Here is a 24,997-nt window from a genome sequence, read left to right on the forward strand (position 1 = left end):
AATTTTATTTAATGAAGACATAATCTTTCAATTAGTTTAATTGAGGTCTGGAGCTGGCATGTCTGACATCGGCCTCGGACTTCTTTTAAACTGAGTTTTACTGTGCGTATTGCTGTGTTAAAGACCCATTGGTGGCCTACGGCTGTTTTCTGCTCTTTGGTCGGGTTGTTGTCTTTTTGACACATTCCCCATTTCCATTCTCAATTTTATCTTTATTATATTATGTAGTAACTTCATTATTTCTGCAACGACGCAGTGACGTTATTACATATGTGGGTAACTTTTAATGTTTTGTGGTTTCTTTATAAGGTTATACGTGCTTACGTTATTATAGTATCTGCTGTTTTTCTTTGTTTACTGCACACGGCGTCCGTTTAGCTATGCGGAATGTATATACGCAGCCACGTCCGGGCGGAAAAGGTACGTAAAATGTCTTTTGTAAAGATAGTGCCATGCTCTCTGCACGTTTAAGAACCCGTGCAGCTATCTAGGAGGATCGGACAAGATTTCTGTCCCTATCCAACATATATGTATCCTAACTTTCCAGAGACAGTCCAAATTTCCAGCCTTTCATCCCAGTCGACACTACATCGCAAAACCTACCTATTATATTTATTGATGATTAACTCTTGTCCTGAACATTCATGAAATATTTGCCACTGGACGTACAGCAAATGGCACGTAATCAATATTTCAATCAATCATCTGAGCACGACCATAAAACTTAATCATAAATGTTGGTTTAAATAGTGTACGCCATGAAAAAATTTCAAAGTAACTTAATTTTAACCATGTGATGATTTACTAATGTAAATTGTAATCAGATCTTTGAACATTGTTTTCATCGGTACTAACATTGATTTTATTATCAATAAATTAATACTCAACTAAATATGAATTGTTATACAGTTTTAAAGGCATTCGGTTCTAGATACTGTTGATATTTATATTTTGAAACTGCAATAGGACATGTTTTCCTAGACTGTTGATTACGCTTTTACACTTAATCAGTTGGATGTGTACTGATTGATATTTAGTCTTAGATACATAGTTTTTTATTAGTTGTTATTGGCTTTAAACAAGCTGCCAGTAAGTGCGAGTATGTTCAGGTCTTTTGTATTTTTAAGTGTTTGTGTGCTTTGTATCGATCTTTTTCAATGGATTTTTATACTTTCTTCTTCTGTTGTGCTGTTTAGTTCTAAACATGTTTTGGATTGTGTTTAATATCTAAACACATTTCTAAATAAGCACATTAAATGTACACATGTCTTGAGTATAAACACTTTCAAATGTTTTTGTTTTTATAGAATTAAGTGTTTAGGAATAAAACACTAATTTCTAGCTAAACACGATCCTCAACACAACCCTCAACATGTTTAGAACTGAGACATGTTTAGACCTAAACGTGTAAAAAGGGTGCACAAAAGATGTCTTGATAATTGTGTTTAGGATCTAAACACCATTATTAAAGCGTAGTTTTTAGAAATATGATAACATGAACCTCCCCTCCCACCTGTAGTAATAACCGCGACGAGAGGTTATCCGTTTGGCTGAGCAAAATGTATAAATGCGCAGACAGTTCCTGTATTTGAGACGTTTGCAAACGATATCCCTAGAAGGGATAGTGCCATCCTCTCTCCATATAATAGAGTTTTTTAAATAACTCTATGAAGGATCAGCTGGTTACCTGTTCCAAGGCAAAAAACTACCTGAGTAAGTGTTTGATTTGTTTTTGTCTGGAAATATGTATAACATTTGCCACTGGACGTTTAGCAAACAACAGTTAAGTATAATCAAAAATCAAAACAAAAAGAATAATAAAGAGACGTGGTACCATTGTCAATGAGACAACTTTCAACAAGAAACCAAAGGGTGAGAGTGTAAACAACTAAAGGTCACCGACCTTTGACAATATATGTCATTACCTCATCCTTATTAAAACAGTAATATGACATTTAGAAATAAAAACAATGTCATTAAGAAACTTTTCTCTCGGAACAATACATTTTGTCAGAATTGATTTATGTATAAAACGTTTACAATTTTATGCGTATTTGAAAAAATTGAGATCTTTCTAGAAAGAAATTATGACTGGTAAAACTGCCGACATAATCCAAAATCATTAAGAGGATTTTTATAAAATCTTTTTAAATTTCGTGATGAAGAATGTAAGTTTGAACCAGCTACTAGACATACTTTCAGAGAAATACTCTTTAAAGAGAAATATCGAAGTGTTGATACACTTCCTGTTCTTACCGACGACCTTCATGGAACTCTCTAGATGAAGTACAGCATTTAGAGCTTTTATATATTTCTTATTTCTTATTCTTCAATGGGATTTCGTCTCATGCACATATACCACATATCAGTTCATTTCATTTTCCATAACAGAATGCTTGGATTACTGCATAATTTGTTGTTGAAAGAAAATGATACATTGTAGGTTCAATTTTATTGAAGTTTTTTTTAAGACATCAATAACTTTGTCATATCTTCATTGAATTTTAAGAATTTTTGACAAAAGCTTCTTTATGATCAAAAGTCGGTATCTAGAGTAATATTTTGAAAATATTCTTTTTAATTTTTCCGTATTTTACTCATAAATGTACTTTGCCAAACCTTCTTAGAATCCTAGAGTTTATGAAACTTTAACAGAGGTTTTTATCTGATTGAGACATGTTAGAGATAACGTCTGCAGCAAAATTTTGAAAATATATTTTTTCAATTTTCCTGTATTTTACTGATGAATTGGTTTTATATTAGTTTTTTGTAGTTACAAAAATGTACATTAACATACAGTTGATTTTTTTAGTCATCAATAACTTTGTCAAATTTTCATGGAATGTTACGAAACTTGGACAGAAGCTTTTTCTTCAGATTTGATTTTTTCTGATGTTTTCGTATTCTACCGATAAATGGACTTAGTTTTTGGTCAACATAAATTTGAATTATTACACTAAACGCTTTAATAGACACAATTTTAAGCGGAATTTTATTTCCACAAATATTCATCTCTTTTTATTGGCATAATTATTTGTGTCAAAATGATCAGTTTCTTTTCATCTGTTTGTGTCAGGTCTCATAATTGTTATTGTGTACCCTGCAGCTTGGCATAGACATAGCTTATAAACTCTATAAATTAATAAATGTAATTACGTACATATAAAAACCGCTTCTGGATATTTCAGGTACGATTAAGACGATTGTCTTACTTCATCATACAAAATCATTTAACAGATAGTGCACAAGACAAAACAATGTGCATGAAGCTCTTGGTCGATTATTTTCTATAAAACAAGTGGCCTCCATGTCTTAGTGGGCCGGCTAAAGCAAACAATAGTTTAGATAAACAAGTTATTTACAAATAACATTTAATTTAATAATATATATAGAACCATTAAGTGATTAATTATGTTTCCTATATGATTAACCACAATGCACATCAATTAATCATCAATGAAAAGGGTTCATGTAGTTTGAAATTTTAGAATGGGTACAGTTTGATATTTATCTTTTCCAGCTGACGAACTTACTATTTTCCCTACCAATAATCGTATACGCAACCAGATTTTAAAGTTATGTATATAAATGACTAGATGAAAATATAATTAATCATTCTGACAAAATTAATGTTTGTATACAAAACTATATTTTTCATATAACACCATTAATTTTAAAAATGTACATACCTTATGTGTCCTTTCAATTCGTCCCCTACATCTATTTATAAACTCCATTTTATCCTTTTTCTCAAAGATGATGTTTTGTGAAAAGGATACAGTATTTGACGTCCCATTTAATGTCAATTTCATCTTAACAAACACATAACAAGTGAGTATAACAAATAAATAAAAAGTAACAGTTCCTAGTAGGTACTTTCTCTTCATTTCAGTATGTTAATGGTTCCATTCATATTATGTATTAAATTTGAACAATTAATCTCCGCAGTTTATGCTAGTAACATATCATTTTCCACTAAATCTTATTAACACACGATATCTTCCATGCGGCAAGTACCGTTAAACCAGAAAGACAATTATATAGTCCCTCCTGGCAAACATTCAATATTTCTCAAATAATGTCCATGTTAAGTGATGGTCAGAAAAGTATGTAAATCAGTCTAGGTATAACAAGATACAGGCAGTTTACTATATTGTGTGACATCTCTGTAAGGGCAAATACATATTAATGTCAGTATAGTAATCTCTGCAAATAATACTACAACTTTTAGGCCTAATGAGACCAAGGATCATGTCGTAAGGATGACATCTTAATGTATTGTATTTTACATTTATGTGCATGATTGTGTTAAATGTAACAAATAACACTAATTGTATCGTATAAGGAAGAAAGTTGTAAGATGATGATTGATCCAATATTTGAAAAACGTCAAATAGAATGGCAAGGGAATTAAGGTGAACGAACTTTTATTTACACGATCATTGCACGGACGAAATTCATAAGAAGATTTGCGATGATCCAATATTTGAAAAACGTCAAATAGAATGGCAAGGGAATTAAGGTGGACGAACTTTTATTTACACGATCATTGCACGGACGAAATTCATAAGAAGATTTGCGATGATCCAATATTTGAAAAACGTCAAATAGAATGGCAAGGGAATCAAGGTGAACGAACTTTTATTTACACGATCATTGCACGGAAGAAATTCATAAGAAGATTTGCGATGATCCAATATTTGAAAAACGTCAAATAGAATGGCAAGGGAATTAAGGTGAACGAACAAACTTTTATTTTCACGATAAAGTATTAAAATGAACTATAAAGCTTACATCAGCTTGATTCTGTTTATAACGAGGGAACGCTGCAAGATACATGCATGTATAAATATGAATAAAACCAGCTGGTTAAATAACAATGCGACAGCAACTAAACAACACAAGATAAAAAAAAATAGAAATCCAGAGGTAGCCGTAAGGTCTTCGAAGTTGACAATGTCCTTTAAATTTTCTAATTCGAATTGAGCATTAACAAGTTGTAGATGAATTCAAAAGATATACCCCAAATTTTTGGCTTTGAGCGTTCCAGGTGCTGGTGAAAGTAAATCCAGGAAAGCCTTTCAGACTACCGAAATTTATAAAGTGTAAAATTCTATTTGACTCTGACATCAACACAAAATAGCAATATGCCCACAAAAAAAGCCCCCAGAGACAACCTGACTTGGGTAAGTCAAATCAACATGTTGCTGGCTAAACTAAATTTTTTAGTAAACACCATCCTCAGTGTTTCATTTCTTCAGAACAAATTATAAAGTAAAACCGCAAACAAATTTCAATCCATAAACCTCCTTTTTAAAACATTAAGTATTGCAACCCTCAAAAACAAAGCTACATGTACATGGTAGACGATATCATTATAACGTAGCAAATGAATATTCCTCGTAAAACTATTTTAAATTGAGTGGAATAATTGTCAATGGGGCAGTAGTAAAAACACCAAGAGTAAAACCAATAAAGGCATTTAGAGATTACTGCAAACCTTCAAACCTATTTGTCTTTTTCTTTTTTTGCCATGGCGTTGTCAGTTTATTTTCGACTTATGAGTCTTAATTTCCCTTTGGTATCTTTCGCCTCTCTTTTTCAACAAGTGGCAAGTATCCACTTTATTCCGCATGTTCAGAATCACCTCGAGTACGATATTTGCAGTAACAGACAGTTTTTATGTAAATTGGAATATGTATTAACTTGTAGATGTTGTAAACATTTTTGAAGATAGTTAAAATTTAAATCTAAATATAAGATTTATAACGTAGATTTCAAAACTTAACATTGTAATATAAACCGAAATTTAACGAGAATAAAATCAAACTGATAGAGATTATATAACGGAACACAAAACGTATAGTGTAACCTCGGTCGACCAACTTAAATCAAGGAACATTTTAAACTTGACGTGTTAACAATCCTAAATCAATCAAATCAACTTACATTTACTTTTACTCTTGTTGTCTAAGCAGAGAGCTAGTTTATTGACAATTGCAACACAGTTCCTTATTTTTGTATTTAAACATTGCAGATGAGAATTTGACAACACTGTGGCCTGTACAATAGAGATAGCAGTAAAATAAAAACAAATCCAGAACTCTCAAGATTTTTAATCCTATCAATAATAAGGAAAATGTATTACGGATATGAATCAAAATAAAGTGATAAATAAAGAAGCATTAAACGTAATTTATTATAAGAGAATAAAATGGTCAATAAGACAGATTTAACAATTCAATGAACAAAAGAAAGAATACCAATTTTGTCACAGATGCTGCATTGTTTCGATTATAATACAATTTAGTACAGTCGTTTAAGATATGTGCAAATGCAACATCCTTGTACTTTTAGTATAATGTATTGATTTATTGATTAATAAATCTCCAGCGATTAGGGAAAACCTTAATCTGAAACTTAAAATCGAACGATATAACAAATTGTAAATCTAGGCCCGAATCTCTATACAAAATGGATTTTTAAGTGTTAAACAAAATCTCAGCATAATCCAACACTTAACAGTGTTGTGGTTTGAGTTCAACACACGTCACTGTTGATTCACAGAATATATTTTTTCAGAAAAAGATTAACAAGTGATTTATTTCCATCGGTGTAGCTTCTCACACTACCTGATCTTCCCCATCAGACAGAACTCTTGTGACAAACTTTAATGGGTCCGTTGATGACAAGTTACAGGGCAAAATTTTATCAGCCAACAAACTTTTTTTCCAGTGGTAATCCAAATTCCACGCCCACATAAATGCCGACCAACTTTATACATTGTACGTATTTATTTAGATTGATTGTTTATTTGTTCTCGTTTTAAATATGCATGAACTATTTGCCACTGTCTTTAAAGCAAACAGCTATCAAACTGCGATCTACTCTACAATGACTGTAGGTTTTACGTCGAACAAAATTATGCCAATGATAGGTGGTCAAACATTATTTATACTATAATCCTTTCTATATCGATATCGGTGGTCAAGTTCAATTCACTTTGCTTTTTAACAACTGACTGTAAGTTTCAGAGTACAGGTAATTGTAATGCTTTCCTTACGAAAGAAAAAACCTAAGACAGATTTTGAAAAATAAAATGTTGGGAGATAATCAAAACTACAAGTCGAAGATTGAAAGAAAACAACATTACCAAAAGAGAAATTACAAAAAGACCACAAAACACTACACAGAAAATTAAAGGGAGAACACGAACCTTACTAAACCCGGAAGTGAACTCATATGTTTCGAAAGAATACGCAATACATGTTCCACCATAGTGTCACATTTGTACTGCTCATGACAAATAAATTACCGATGTTATGTCTCATTCGGTGATAGTCATCAACAAAAAAGGGGGATGGTTTTGAGGTTATGACAATTTGGAACATTTCCGTTGTCATTTGTGCTAGATTTTTCGTAACGAGTAAGTAACATACTGATGGCGTCCATAAAACCGTGATAAGCCAGCATTTTTTTAAAGACTTTACGATTTAGCATCTAGATGCTACCTTCTTAGCAGCAACTTTCACCAAGGACATCCCGATATAGGAAACAAAAACTCTGGGATATCGTACAAAATGTAAGATACAATATTATGAAGGTGCTACTAGAATAAAAGCTACATAACTATTGAAAGTTCTCGTTTGAACAATTGACGTCATCTATTCCGTCGTGAAGTTATATTCTCAACAGATCTCCACCGTCAATTTCTATGTGTTATTTCAGATATAAAGCAGACCTAGCTTATCTTTGACATTCATTAATTTCATGTTCAGAGTGATATACGCGATGAACATAAGTGTAAAACTTGGAATTATTTAGTGAAACTGAAGACAGTCATCATTTAGTTAGCGGACCATGTAGTTAAAGAATGTAAACCTTTTCCTATTCCACTTAAGAAGTTCCTTACAGACGTTTGCCGAATTTGAATAATTTTAGAAGAGTATCACATTTCATTCCAATCGGAATGCCAATGTTGTTGATTTACACGCCAACAAAACATAACAAATATGTATCCATGTTTGCAATTATATTTTATGTGTGTGTGTGTGTGTGTTTAATTGTATCAAAGCAATTTCAACCATCTATTACAGCGACTGTAGAGGCTAATTTAGTTTAAATTCAACTGCGTTGAACAGTAGTAGGTATATTGGTTTTCGTAACTGGAATATAATCAGCCTCACAGGTAAACTATCCTCTAGGCTATGCTAAACGAAACAAATCCGCCGTCTTTTAGGCATAATATGATGTTTCAGTCTGATCTGGTGTAGGAAATGTGTTGTACTGATTGAAAAAAACCTTTGTAGGAGACGAAAAAAATAACACTAAATGAATCATATTTCAATAAATAATCAACATACATTTTCAAGTCATCTTTTCGCAACCGTATGAATTGTTCTTTATTTGTTTCTGTATGGAACGCCAACACTGTCTTGTTATGACCATTTTCATTATATGATTTGCATTTACCTTTATATGATGTGCAATTGTCATTATATGATGTGCAAACACCTTTATATGATGTGCAAACATCCTTATATGATGTGCAAACATCATTATATGATGTGCAAGCATCATTATATGATGTGCATATATACTTATATGATGTGCAAACATACTTATATGATGTGCATATATACTTATATGATGTGCTTATATACTTATATGATGTGCAAATATACTTATATGATGTGCAAATGTACTTATATGATGTGCGAATGTACTTATATGATGTGCAAACATTCTTATATGATGTGCAAACATTCTTATATGATGTGCAAATGTACTTATATTATGTGCAAAGATCCTTATATGATGTGCAAATATACTTATATGATGTGCAGATATACTTATATGATGTGTACATATCATTATATGATGTGCAGTTACCATTATATTATGTCCAAATATCTTTATATGCTGTGGTTGTGTCATTAAATTATGTGCTTGTAATCTTATATGATGTGGTTTGGTTTACTTCATTTTATGATGTCGAAACGTCATTATATGATGTGCTTTCATCGTCGTTATGGTCAATGAACATGATTACGATTAGAATGATTACTGTCTACGTCATAACTGATTCCGATCTGCTTCTGTAAACTATAAACCCAGCTCAAATATGTGTCTATCGCTAGCGAGAGTGCAATTAATAGGAAAAATGAGACAATGCAATTTAACAAAATCAACGTTTCAAACATTTCGGAGGGAGATTAAGATCAATTAATACAGGACCTAATTGGAGAAATTTGCAGCTGTGGCGAAAATATGATAAAACAAATTTTGAGGCTCTTTATAGCTTGCTATTTAGGTTAATCAAATGCTACGTGTTGAAGGTCGTACTTTGACCTATGATTGTTTACTCTTACAAATTATGACTTGGATGGAGAGTTTTCTCATTGGCTCTCATACCACATCTTCTTATTTCTATTCATTGCAAAATGCACCATTGAACTCACAGTCAGTTTTAAAAATATTTCACAACAATAGCTATAAAATTATCTACTCGTGCATAATATGGCGAGATTGTTTGTTTTATAAAATGTTATTGAATAATATAAATGTTAAGATGTATAATGTAGTTTTACTCCTACAAAACCATACAAAGTCGGAAATATTTGTGATATGACGTATACATGTAGTGTATTGTACTCCCTTAATTTGTCTTTGAAACAATCTTTTTTCCACAGAAAAAGCCAAAATATTCAAATGTGGAGACCGCATGCTTAGTCCACGTACTGCCTGCGAAATGCGAAATGGTCAGGTTGGGTAATGTTCACATATTTGTATATACAGATTGTTTATTTTAATGGAGATTTTTTTAATTGCTAATAAAATTCTGCAACTTGAGTATGACAACAGATTTGGAGTGGCGTCAACGGTTTCTGAAATACAGAGGGGTTGATTCCTGGTGAAGTGTTTTGGATTTTATTTTTTCATCCGATTAGATGGGATTTTTTTCATTGTATACTCATTTTGATCCTTTTCGGTAATGTGTTCTTTTTTATTAAAGTCCATCAAGGAAATACACGTGCTTCTACCCACACTACAGTCGGTGTCTAACAAATGATTAATATATAATTGTACAGATCATCTGTCTAAGCTTTGGTTACAAGGATCTGACAACACTTCGTTTTACTTTCTGTCCTGGTTAATATTACATCAGCCAATAAAATTTCAGCCTTCATATTTTTGAAGGTGTGGATCAATCCGACAAAACCAGAGAATCCCAATGGTCTTGAATTGAGCGTTTTCAGATCGGCGTAAGCAAAGCTTGAACACACAATACCTGTAATCTAATCAGATTGGTGTCTAAATGAACTTAAACACTGCATTTATTTATTGTTTACTGAGACCTGTTGTTCTCTTACAGATAGAGAGTTGTATTTTGAATTTTTCAAAGTGAAGATTTACGGCAGCGGCTTTTAATATTTTGCGTTTATCCTGGAAACTATAATAGATTTAAAAAAAAATTAGTGCAATGTGTCTGAGTAAACTCTATAGTAAAGGTCCTTTTTGGGCAATTTTGGCTCTTCAGAGTTTTGTTGTTTTATTGGCTATTATCTTGATAACTTATCTATAGAGAAACCTTTTCTTGAAAACTGGTATAGACAAGAACAGATATAATCAAAGTAGTGAAGTACTGATCATCGGATGACCGCAAATTCTTGTGGATTGTCACAAGCACTTGTCCCAGAAAAAAATCATATCTGTACCTGAAAGTAAAGTTAATGTACAGAGATATATTTTTTTTCTGAGACAAGTTCGTGCGTGGATGATGAATAAATGTTCGGGAATTCAACCTCACCGTAATAACTATTATATTGTTGTGGTACAAATTATATATTATTAATCTGTGATCTAAAAAAAAAAAATTTTACGAGTATTCATTGAAGAAATAAACTTATAAATCGGTTACCAGTCAAAAACGAAAGCTACGTAAGTAGAAATCTCTTAGGTAACAATACATCGGAATGTTAAAATAAATAAATAAGTAATAATTATGGTAATTTTCTTTCTTTTGGGGTGGGGACGTGTGAGGAAACAGTGGAATTTCTCTTATTTTTTTTCAAGTCTACACCTTGAAGAAGGAAAAACAGTCAATAAATACCCCCTTTTCCAAAGACCTATAAATTTCACCCCCCCCCCCCCCCTTCTTCCCAATTAAGTTTCTAAATGCATTATAAGTTTAAAATATTGCGTCAGTAGTGAATCTAGAACTTCAAGTGTGGAAGTTGTTTGCGACTTCACGAACTTAATTTGGATTTGCCGGTTATGATCTCATTAATATTTACCACACCTTCATTCGATATTAGCTTCAGATGAAAAATTTTCTGCTAGTGAAATTGTTGAAACTAAGGATTCAGGTTTTAACAATTGAGGCGAGCGGAACCAGGCGTAAAAATTGATGCCTACGGATTTTGAAGACATCGCCATAACATTATACCGCAAATCTATAACTATATAAAATTGAATCCACCTTTTATTTCTTCCTATCCCTCTTTTTGGGGTTACAAATGACTGGTCCCTTATATAAGCCATTACCCTATCAAAGTCCGATTTAATTTTTTTCCCATTCTTTTGTGTCTATCTTGAGAATATATAAAGAGAAACTCGAACAACTAAAATAATCAGCAAGGCAAAATTTACATTAATGTACATACTAGATATTCGTGTATTAACTTCTTATAGATTATTTTTTTTATGGTGTACAGAAATTGACAAATATAATGCCCTCCCTTGTTAAAATGAGCATAGAGCATGAAATAAAAGAATTATGTCTTAAATTTAATAATTTTAACCGTATGTTCATTATTGCAGACTCCGTATGTTTATTATTTTAGACCAGTCGATTAAAACAAAACGTTGCAATTCATATATTTTGACATTTTTCCAACAATATCAGGTGTGATTTTTTACATCTTAAAACGAGGTACTAATATATGCCAAGGTTTATCTCTTTTTAAATCTCAACCATTTTCCAAACGACAGCTAAAAATTTGAGCCTGATTTATTGTTACTCCGCAGAAGCAGATCGGAATCAGTTCTGACGTAGTGAGTAATCGCTTTAATCGTAATCATGTTCATTGACCATCAGGACGATGAATGCACATCATCATAATGATGTTTCAACATCATGATAATGATGTTCTGACATCATATAAGGATGTAAACCGAACCACACCATATAACGATGTTAGCACATAACATAAGGATAAGTTCACATCATATAAAGAAGTTTGCACATAATATAAAGACATCTGTACATGATATAAGATAATTTGCACATCATATAAGACCATTTGCACATCATATAAGATAATTTGCACATCATATAATATAATTTGCACATCATATAATATAATTTGCACATCAGATAATGTCAAATTGTCATCATATAAAGGTGATTGCATATCGTATAAAGGTGATTGTACATCACATAATGCCGTTTCTACATCGTATAAGGAAAGCATCACATAATATAAGGACTCAATCACATAACATAATGGAAAAAGCACATCATTTAATGAATTTTGGACATGATATAAAGATGTTTGCACCTCATATAAATGTGTTTGGACAGCATATAAGGACAACTTCACATCATATAATGCCAAGTGTACATCATATAAGGACAAGTTCACATCACATAATGACAAGTGTACATCATATAAGGATAAGTGCACATCATATAATGTCATTTGCACATCATATAAGGGTAGAATGACATCATATAATGGCAAATGAACATCATATAATGAGAAATGTCATAATAAGACAGTGTCGGCGTTCCATATTTCTTCCTTCTGTCTTTTTCTTGTTGGCTTTACTTATGGTTTGTCCTGCATATTGACCAAAGGAATGAAGGAAAGCAGTAATAAAATCCAAACTAATCAATCAAAATGAAATGTATAAAGTATGAACATTTGAATGTGTTAACCTGCACCTGCGCCAACTGTACCTTTCTATACCTTTCCGACAAACAAAGGTGTCTATATGGTTTCATATGCAAGATGGAAACTCGGATCTTATAATTGACAAAGACTACAGAAATTCGTAAAGAAAATATTTTATATAAATGTATTTTCACACAGATAAAAATGTACAATAAATGTTATGAGATCATGATGTGAAACTGACTTGTAACAAAAACAATTATATCAATCAACTTACATGTGATTCACATTTTATAATCATTTACACCCTTCTATATGAACAATGTTTACTTACGGTTTCTTAAAAACCATAAAGGATTTTTTACATAATATATATACTCTTTATCCTCCATTGAATGTTGTATAATAATTTACAACATGATTTTCTACATGCGTGCTCATTCTTAAATCTAACTACAATTTTACTACATTAATTTCATAAATCAATGATTTAAAAAATATTTTGTATATATCACACGCTACTCAATTTTTCAAATAATGCATACAATATCACAAAAGATTGATCCTTTACACAAATGAACATTGAATAAATCATCAATGTTGTTGTAATATATGTGTTGCGTTTATACTGCATCGTTTCTAGGACATGTTCGACAAATTGCCCATCCTTAGAATTCATTATTGCTAAAATCTGGTTATAAAAGGAAACTATAAGTTATGTCTCTTCTGGATTATATATCTACAAAAATATATCTGGAATACAGGCTTATTGCATTAATACTTGTGAATGTTATAATTAAAGAAGAATATTTCACCAGTAAGTACAACCACTATTCGAATGACAGAAGTCACCAATGTTCGTTCACTAAGCCTTTGATTGTAGGATTAAACTTTTAAAATAAAAAAACATTCATCTTAGATCTGTTTTACTACAACATCGCCATTTGCGAGCGATATTGCTTTGTGCGCAATACCGGGATATAGTTTACCTTTATCTTTTTAAATGTTAAGTCTATATTGCTTTAAATTTATGAAAAAGATTATTTATCTAACATTTTCTCGTGTATCCAAAAGATTACTGATATGTTCCTTGTACAATTGTCACAAAGTACATAGAGCACCATTTTTGAAATCAGCTTGCCTTTCTAAAAGACAATTTCACTAACGGAAAACATCACTAATTTTATTACATGTATATATTATACTAAATTTCCTGTGTATGACGAACTTCTCTTCGTCTTCCCTGAACGCTCAAACATTTTGGATAGCCGATTAACCTGTTCCTGTTCTAAATTGTCTTTAATTGCATCTGTTTGGCACTTATATTCTAGTTCTAGGTAACGTTCTAACTAAAGTAAACGTAGGGAACATTTTTAAACAAATAAAGGCTTGTTCCACTTTCGACTAAATCTAGTACCAAACTAGATGGGATAGTAAATGCCAAAACTGCCATTTGTACACGTCATCAAGCGAAAGTTATCTTAGACTGTCTTTCAGCTTATTGTATTGCACCACATAAACAAATGACATAAGTAAATGCAATTATCGTTCTTTGAACAATCATTTCGAAACTGTCATGCAATATATTTTCTTCATAGCTTTATTTCTTCATAATAAAAAGAAACAAATGTACGTCATTTGCTATGGTAAACAGTTGTTTTGTGCAGAAAAGGGTAGATATTGAAAACCTTGGTTTTCTGGCAGACACCAGTTTCTCTGTAAATAGTCCATTTCTGTACTGTAGCCCGAGTATAATTGAAGATTGCCATTCATAGAATTAAATCCATAGTGATCCTGTGTTGTTCCTATACACGACTGTGCACTGTATACTGGGGGAGGGGACGATTCAATAAAGTTTCTGTAGTCACTACTTGTACATTCGCTTGAGTTTTCCTCATCACATAAATATCTGTTTGCTCGCAGTAACAATCTGAAATTAAACTTGTAGGTATACCTTTTTCCTTGGACTTTTGTCAGAAACATTTTGTCGTAATAATATCTGAGAGCTCGGCTTAGCTTGTCGTAATTCATGTTTGGTTTATTTTTACGTCGTCCCCACCGACGTGCGACCTCCTCTGGATTTGTCATTCGGAACTCTCCAGTACATCCTTCCCATTTGATACAGCAAGAGTTCTTAGTGTCTGTAAGAAGTTCGAGTAAAAACTGCCATAACTGAACTTGACCACTGCCTATAAAACCAATAATTAATAATAAAATGAATATTAATTACTTAAACAGTATGATTATACTTAAAAGTGTTAATGCTCTATGTGTGTATAGCTTTGATCAAATTTGTAGTTTTAAATTAATTAACATAAATAACCTAGGCAATATTTCTTTAAACAAATTTAGTGTATTTATGGCTGAGAAAAAATGAACCACAGACAGAGCTAATGAAGTGATTGTCCATTGGATTTTTTATCAATTGTCGGTTTTCTTGCAAAAGATCGATGGTTCTCTCCATACTGACCACCACAAATTAGCCAACAGTGCTGAAAGTGGCATTAAAAATCGTGAAAAATCAACCAGTCAATCAACATTGAGTATACTTAGCTGTTACATTCAGTTGAATAAAGTAAAATAACAAATATATATATAGACACTCTAAAGACAAAGCACATAAGCAAAAATGAAAGACAAGAATACAAAAAATGACCATAGCACAATAACACAATGGCGGGATGTATAAATACCGAGCCACGCCAAAAGGATATTACCAAAAATGGACTAAACAGTAAAGGTTAAAAATATACGAAGACACATAAAAAGAGCACTATAACACGTAATTTAGATGATAAACAACGTCAGTACCTAGAATCTATACTTCAAGATCATCATGTATTATTTGTGAAGTTGATACTAAATATTTATCAACAAGGTCTAGGTATCTTCCGATAAACTTTTGTTTAGAAAAAGGACGAGACGTTCTTTGACAGAACACTGGTTCATCAACTTTGGTGACGTTTTATAAAGTCTGAGTTGCAGCTGCAAGCTCTTGAATACCGAATGAGTTGGGAAATGTTTATCCCATATGCAGGTGAAGTTGGTATATTGCTGCTAAGGTCGGGGGAATTTATAATGTCAAAATTAAAATTGTGACGTTTGTCATATATTCTGGTACTGAGAGGACCGCTTATGTCAAATTCGAGTTATAAGTCTAAAAATGAGGCGGTGGAAGCCGTGTCTGTTTGAGTAGCTCACCAAGTCCGTGTTTAAGAAAAAGTGTTAACTAGTAAATTATGTTTTATCATCGGGTTTATAGAAAACAAATTGTAAGCAGAGGGTCTTGGGGAGGCGGCCCCCCTCCCTTTCATAAGCTGAACGATTATAGTAAAATTCTTATTGAAAAATTATGTTTTATAAAATTATTTGTAAGCACATGCTTACAATGCTACACTGGTGCTACGCCACTGGGGTATAATCTCATAACGAATAAATATCTAAACAGTTGTTTAGATATGGTTAAATATCCGAACAGGAATGCTCATTGATGAAGGCCGAACTGTTCCCAATAGTTGTTTACATTCGACCTTCGGTCTCTGGTAGAAAGTCTCATTGGTATTCATACCGCACCTCTTTATCTTTATGATGGTGCATGAAAAAACTTATCGGCATAATAAGATTATATTGTCTCAAAATTATACCAGTCTACATATTTTCTAATTCATCCAGCAACTCTTAAATTATTCGATTGCCATGATTGTAGAAATTAATGAATTATTATGTAAATACTATCATACAAATATTGGAAACTGTAGTACATAGTCACTGAAAAAAATCAACAGACGGTTGCAAAACAAGTTTATACCCCAAAAATAAACATAATACTAGTACTTGGTACCCGCCCAAATATATGAACACAATTGTGTAGTGCGCACTTACGTTCCGAGGTAAAATTTATACAACAAAACTTTGTAGAAATAAATTAAATAGTTTGAAATTTTAAAAGCATATGTTCTTCAAATATTGTTAAAATGAGTTTTTATCTCTTTAGAAAATTTTTAATTTTGAATTTCCACTTTCTTCATTGAGTTTTTTTTTAAAGTAGTAGCATAGACTGATTTATACGGAAGCCGATAAGGGCCATTCAAAAAAAAAAATTATGTCGTAATTACGACATAGCATGTCGTAATTTCGACATAACATGTCGTTATAACGACATCGCTATGTCGTAATTTCGACATAACATGTCGTTATAACGACATCGCTATGTCGTAATTTCGACATAACATGTCGTTATTACGACATCACTATGTCGTAATAACGACATAGCTATGTCGTAATAACGACATCGCTATATATATATAAGAATATGTATTATGATTGCCAAAAGACTTAATGACACAGAAATTAACAACCATAGGTCATCAGAATGCCCTCAACAATGAGAAAAGCCCCCGCATAGTCAGCTATAAAAGAGGGACGAAAGATACCAGAGGGAGAGTCCCCGAAATACGGAAGCCGATAAGGGCCATTCAAAAAAAAAATTATGTCGTAATTACGACATAGCATGTCGTAATTTCGACATAACATGTCGTTATAACGACATCGCTATGTCGTAATTTCGACATAACATGTCGTTATAACGACATCGCTATGTCGTAATTTCGACATAACATGTCGTTATTACGACATCACTATGTCGTAATAACGACATAGCTATGTCGTAATAACGACATCGCTATATATATATAAGAATATGTATTATGATTGCCAAAAGACTTAATGACATAGAAATTAACAACCATAGGTCATCAGAATGCCCTCAACAATGAGAAAAGCACCCGCATAGTCAGCTATAAAAGAGGGACGAAAGATACCAGAGGGAGAGTCCCCGAAATGACAGCTGTTTAATAATTTAATTCAAACGAGTGAAAATAACGGTTTTAATAATGTACAAACAAAGACCGAAAAACGAATATGTAACACAGCAACAAATGACAACCACTGAATTACAGACTCCTGACCGCTATGTGATAATAACGGCAACCTTATAGTTTAACTTTTCACTTTTTGATGCGATAGGCATTTCAAAATGGTTGTCAGTAAAGGCAAAGTTTGTAGCGGAAACAAATTCATCTTTTTTTTTAGAATAATGAACACTATATGCAATCAACTCAATTCAAGTTATTCACTTGCACCTCAGACTTGCACATACTAGAACTTTATTTATAATCAAGTCAAATGAGACCCAGTTGAATAGGGGAGCAATTCAAGCTCCTTGGAGCCTCTAATTATGTTTGACATGTACAGATTTGTGTAAATTATGAAGTCCTGCATTTCCATTGCAGGTTCTGAATAAGATGAATTTTAAGCTTTTCCCAATAAAGACTATGTTAAACTTTGGACTCATAGTGCTCAGACCCAAGAATCTCTGTACCTTCATTTGTACACACTTGAATCTTAATGTACAGTAACTACTGAGGCTTGATGCAAATTATTACTGCATTGCTATTGTTGGTTCTTAATGAGATTCTTCAAGCGTCCTCCCCATTGAAGCCCTATTAAAACTTTGTACCCCAAGTTCTTTTAACCACTGTTCCCCAGGGCAACTATTCCTACAAACTTAAGAGGAGGGTTAGGATCCCGCTAACATGTTTAACCCCGCCACATTCTTTATGTATGTGTATGTCCCAAGTCTTTAATTTACATATTTGTTTTTCGTTTATTTTTGTACATAAAATAGGCCACTAGTTTTTCTCGTTTGAATTGTATTACATTTGTCATTTCGGGGCCTTTTATAGCTGACTATGCGGTATGGGCTGTGATCATTGTTGAAGGCCGTACGGTGACTTTAATTGTAAATTTCTGTGTCATTTGGTTTCTTGTTGAGAGTTGCGTTTTTGAACAAACCAGCGTATCCCAAGGCCTTGATAACCTCTGTAGGCCCCAAATAAGACGAAAAAAAAACATCAAAATTGGAGAGAAAACTGAAAAAAATGGTTTCTAACCTCAGGGATATTAACCCTTGGCTATCTTAGATTTAATGCAATCAGTATGCATCAGCATCAGGGTACAGCTCATTTGCATTTCATTTGCATATTTTTACAAATACTCGAAATTTAGACAATTTCTGATAACAATTCAGCATGCCAAGGGTTAATATCCCTGAGGTTAGAAACCATTTATTTTCAGTTTTCTTTCCAATTTTGATGTTTTTTCGTCTTATTTGGGGCCTACAGAGGTTATCAAGGCTTTGGGATACGCTGGTTTGTTCAAAAACGCAACTCTCCACAAGAAACCAAATGACACAGAAATTAACAATTATAGGTCACCGTACGGCCTTCAACAATGACCACAGCCCATACCGCATAGTCAGCTATAAAAGGCCCCGAAATGACAAATGTAATACAATTCAAACGAGAAAAACTAGCGGCCTATTTTATGTACAAAAATAAACGAAAAACAAATATGTAAATTAAAGACTGGGGACAGACACATACATTAAGAATGTGGCGGGGTTAAACATGTTAGCGGGATCCCAACCCACCCTCTAAGTTTGTAGGAATAGTTGTCCTAGGGAACAGTGGTTAAAAGAACTTGGGGTATAAAGTTTTAATAGGGCTTCAATGGGGAGGACGCTTGAAGAATTTCATTAAGAACCAACAATAGCAATGCAGTTATAATTTGCATCAAGCCTCAGTAGTACATTAAGATTCAAGTGTGTACAAATGAAGGTACAGAGATCCGTGGGTCTGAGCACTATGAGTCCAAAGTTTAACATAGTCTTTATTGGGAAAAGCTTAAAATTCATCTTATTCAGAACCTGCAATTCCATAAACATAATTAGAGGCTCCAGGGAGCTTGAATTGCTCCCCTATTCAACTGGGTCTCATTTGACTTGATTATAAATAAAGTTCTAGTATGTGCAAGTCTGAGGTGCTAGTGAATAACTTTAATTAAGCTTGATTGCATAAAGTGTTCAATATTCTCAAAAAAAAAATGAATTTGTTTACGATACAAACTTTGCCTTTACTGGCGACCATTTTGAAATTCCTATCGCTTCAAAAAGTGAAAAGTTAATCTATAAGGTTGTCGTTATTATCAGATAGCGGTCAGGAGTCTGTAATTCGGTGGTTGTCATTTGTTGCTGTGTTACATATTCGTGTTTCGGTCTTTGTTTGTACATTATTAAAACCGTTATTTTCACTCGTTTGAATTAAATTGTTAAACAGCTGTCATTTCGGGGACTCTCCCTCTGGTATCTTTCGTCCCTCTTTTATAGCTGACGATGCGGGGGCTTTTCTCATTATTGAGGGCATTATGATGACCTATAGTTGTTTATTTCTGTGTCATTTAGTCTCTTGGCAATCATAATACATATTCTTTTATATATTTAGCGATGTCGTTATTACGACATAGCTATGTCGTAATAACGACTTTTTATGTCGAAACTACGACATAGCGATGTCGTTATAACGACATATTATGTCGAAATTACGACATAGCGATGTCGTTATAACGACATGTTATGTCAAAATTACGACATAGCGATGTCGTTATAACGACATAGCGATGTCGTTATAACGACATGTTATGTCGAAATTACGACATAGTGATGTCGTTATTACGACATGTTATGTCGTAATTACGACATAAAAAATTTTTTTTGAATGGCCCTTATCGGCTTCCGTAGATTTAATATCAAGATATCACTATTTCTTTTTTTGTAGATGAAACAAAAAATCTGTATCGCGCATGTTGATGCTCATAAGTACCTGACCTTAAATGAATACCTTTCAATGAAAACCCCAACACAATTGAACATGTATAACATTTTTTTTTCTATTTCAAGAGAATATCTCCGTCATAATGATAAAGGGTTGACGTCACAAACATACCTGCTAATAACGATGCTAATTGTTGCAAATTTTCTTTCGCGCTTGTTCCGTCAATCGATTCTGGATTATCTGAAAGTGTTAATAGATTGTCATACAGATATCACTCAGATGTAAAAGAAAACGAAAGACCAAATACAAAAACAAAACAAGTACATGTACATGTACTTAGAAGTTAACTGATGTATGTTATTAGGGTTTTCTAAATGGTCAATAAAGGGAAGTTTCATTGTCAATTCCATTTGAATGAAAGGAAATGTTAGATATTTCTTTTCAATCAGACAACAATCCAACAACACAATGTAACAATGCAATAAATAAAAAACATCTATAGATGCTAAAAACATTAAAAGCTCTAAATCAACTCGAGTCAAGTTGTGTATAAATATCAAATTACAAATAATACGGTACTTGTTATGTTATCAATCAATCGATATGCATGCCGCACTTACTTCAGGAAAATTACGCACTTTTTTAAATTATTACGTTTTTCATTTTAATTCATTTTATTTTGTTCGTTTGTTTTTTCTACTTCTGGGTTTTTTTGTTGTTTTTTGGGGGGAAGGGATGCTTTCTCTCTTTAGAATTTTCATTGTTGGCTATCTGTGTTTTTATATACATGTATTATATATATTATGATTATATGCACCATTTGATTTTTTTTTAAAACTAAATCGTGTAAGCAGATGTAATATCAAAGATGAAAAAGTGTAATTGTGCAAAAAAGCTTACCACTGGAAGGTGTAATTTGTTTATCAGAACCAATACATTCCATGATATCAGTGAGTATACTAGATTGATCTTCCTGATCTACACTATTGCTTCCACCAGACAGTGACCGTGATCTTTGCATATGTTCCTCATATGTTGGTGGTGTTTTTCTGTGATTTGCCATTGTATCCTCGATGCCTGTTTGTAACAACGGTGGCAGGTACGGTAATTGAAGGTTGACACAGCTATCTCCTCGTTTCTCAATACTACTTATCATTTTGTCTGTAAAATGATAGCAATAATTAGAGCACCAAAATTGAGTAGAATCTGCGATAATCGTGAAGATAAAAAAAATCCAAATATTATGAGCAGTAATTATTTTTGATTTTCAAATTACTATACTCCAAGACCAAAATTGTCCCAACATTTACATTACGTACATGACAGATTTAGACAAGGACACAATATCGTTGAAAACAATAGAATTAAAATTTAAGAAAACCCGGTATTAATGTTAAGCTGTTACGTCAAGCAAGAAGATGAAAGATTTGGTTTTTATTAAACTGCAAGCCTTTTTTATATATAGCCAGCTTCTACGTAATCGGTTGTTTGTAAATACAAAAGGTTCGTCTTGGAAAATCTATTATAATTTATTCATGGCTTAATATAGGTGTTAAAATAGGACAAGCAAAAGTACACCAGCAACAGTGTGTAGGTAGAATTATATATAAACAACCAAGAAAAGTGCATGTATAATCACATCCTCTGTCAACAGCTGTGTACTTGTGTCTGAGTTTTTATCTAGGCTCAGATATACACTCGGCCTAGATAAATGCACCTGTGAAAAATTAGACGTCATTTCGCTTCAATACACCTCATTATTTTATTTTAAGGGTAAACGATTTACTGCATTATCTGTAGCAAACAATAGAAACCGCAAATGTGATCACAAATGTCAAAAAAGATATGACTGTGATAAGTCGGTGTTTGTGTTTATTGGTATAGGAAGACTGGAGCCGCCTATATCATACTTCAAATGGGTATTCTTCGGTGATTTTAAGGGTCCCAGAGTCGTTTAATGTATTCACGAATCGCAGTTTTTAAAATCTAAATATAGCTCAACTGGAAATCCAAAGCTATAGAATATATCGAGGGTTTCCCAAATCTTTAAGTGCAAATTTAAAAGCAATCCATTTAGGACAGACTGTACGGAATAACTTATATTTGCAAACAAAGCTTCTTTTTAGTTTTTAATTCAATAGATACTATCATATAATTATTCCTAATGTCTTATTGAAAATACACAAGAAAGCAGTCCAAAGACTGGAGTTGAGCATTTCTCATTTGAAGTCATGATTTTAAGACATCAAAAATTGCTATAAATGCTAAATTTTTTAAAAGATAGAAAGCCCTGTTTCGAAATAAAAATGATAGTACTGATGAAAAATATGAAAAAATTTAAATTATATGTTTTAACGCAGATAGATATCTCGTGACCTTGTAATTTTATGTTTATCTACTGGTTCTAATAGGGAATTTAAAATTCAATAAAGGGGTAATGGCAATAATGCCCTTATTTGGCCCAAATATTCGTGCAAATTAAAAAGTAACCTTATATTTCAATAATTTGTCCTAACTATATTAAGGTACAAGGTGTTTAAAAACTAAATAACAAGTTTCACATATAAAGAGTTATCATGGCAACTACCCTTGACAAAATCTGTTCATTTGTCAAATTTGATTTTCCGTGTTTTTTCATCAGTTTTTTATGTATAATAGTTTGGATTGGAAAAGTACATGCGCACCCAAGAATTAACTTTGTATTTGATGAGATTATAATATAGCTATGATAAAGTATACAGTATCTAAAACTATTTTGTTGTTTTTTGACTGCACACGATGTTTCCACGAAGGAAATATGGATGAAAGACTTCACAAGTTCATCAGTTTTCTTTGTTTTCATGAAAAAGGTGCATATAATGACGTAAGTGTGACGTGAGATCATAAAAAATCTTGTGTAATTCATTTTTTTGACCTTATGCATTTACAAACATAATGCGCAAATTTGAAATAGATCTCCAAAGTTTTATTTTCATGGGCAACAAACGGGCTTTAATGCAAAAAAAAAAACAATTCCAACAAGATATTGTCAAATCTTGCTACGGTCTAATAGCCTGGAATGGAAAAAACTTAGTGTTTCGAATAATCAACATTTTATGAATACAGATACTTGAACTACGTCCCGCATTTTGTTTTAAAAAAAGGAATAATTTTGAAATCCTTTTCACTTTGGTAAAATTTCTATAACTGTTGCAGTATCCGCCATAGTCATATAGGACTAGTACAACTAAATGGAAAATGAATAAAAAATAAGCTGATGTTAAGCAGAAGCATACAACCGTCAAGTGTAATCTGGGGGTAAGCAGATGCATACAACCGTCAAGTGTAATCTGGGGGTAAGCAAATGCATACAACCGTCAATTGTAATCTGGGGGTAAGCAGGTGCATACAACCGTCAAGTGTAATCTGGGGGTAAGCAGATGCATACAACCGTCAAGTGTAATCTGGGGGTAAGCAAATGCATACAACCGTCAAGTGTAATCTGGGTGTAAGCAGATGCATACAACCGTCAAGTATAATCTGGGGGTAAGCAGATGCATACAACCGTCAAGTGTAATCTCGGGGTAAGCAGATGCATACAACCGTCAAGTGTAATATGAGGGTAAGCAGAAGCATACAACCGTCAAGTGTAATCTGATGTTAAGCAGATGCATACAACCGTCAAGTGTAATCTGTCGACTGATTAAGTTATTTCTGGTAGATTACCTTTTTTTAAAAACACAGGCACTTTTCTATGAAATTATTGTTTTCCTTTTATAATACCTTAATATAACACATACCGGTAATAAGGTATATAGGGGAAAACAATTTCAGAGACAAGTGCCTGTGCTTTAAAAGCAACAGTATGTGTTGATGAAAAAGTAATCTATAGAAATTCGCGACGATTGTTTGATTTATTGTGTTTAACGCCACTTTCAGTAAACTTGACTATATCATTGCACACAGTTTTTTGTTGGTGGAGAATGCTGGAAAACCTATATATCGACCATCGGCAGGAAAACTGACAGTCCTAGTCAATTAAGACCTTGCCACGAGCGAGGTTCGAACTTGCAATCATAGTGTTGGCAGTCTAGAGGTCACTGTAGATGAACTACAGTCAAGTCAAGATGAAGATAAATCAATATTTTTTTTAGATAGCGTGTTTGCAAGCTGGTAATACTACGGGAAATTGAATACCACTTGTCCAAGAGGTCTATATATCGTTCGTCCTAAACATGCATGAAACATTTGCCACGTGACGTTAAGCAACCAACAATCAATAAATCCTATGATAAAATAATTTTTTTAACATCAAATCCTGGATCCGCGCCTGTATTTATAATGTGTTTACATATTCATTCAGAAATCCGACATATTATTTTAAAGACATCATAGTGTGATATCGTGATTTTGAGTAAATATATAAAACTTTATTTAAATGGGCCTATT

General features: G+C 32.7%; 1 protein-coding gene across 2 annotated transcripts in view; it reads right to left on the bottom strand.

Moving 5' to 3' along the window:
* Positions 1–13,056: 13,056 nt before the first annotated feature.
* LOC127703272 (ETS-related transcription factor Elf-1-like) overlaps positions 13,057–24,997 on the bottom strand; it is a 34,807-nt gene continuing 22,866 nt past the window's right edge. For both annotated transcript variants that reach the window (XM_052207789.1, XM_052207790.1), the window contains exons 2-4: positions 21,470–21,730; positions 20,741–20,809; positions 13,057–15,088 (exon numbers count right to left, since the gene is read on the bottom strand). In XM_052207789.1, the coding sequence (XP_052063749.1) occupies positions 14,541–15,088; positions 20,741–20,809; positions 21,470–21,725 (873 nt within the window). In that variant the 5' untranslated portion in view covers positions 21,726–21,730 and the 3' untranslated portion in view covers positions 13,057–14,540. The remainder of the gene's footprint in view (positions 15,089–20,740; positions 20,810–21,469; positions 21,731–24,997) is intronic.

Source organism: Mytilus californianus, unplaced genomic scaffold (assembly GCF_021869535.1).
Source record: "Mytilus californianus isolate M0D057914Y unplaced genomic scaffold, xbMytCali1.0.p SCAF_5, whole genome shotgun sequence".
NCBI lineage: Eukaryota > Metazoa > Mollusca > Bivalvia > Mytilida > Mytilidae > Mytilus > Mytilus californianus.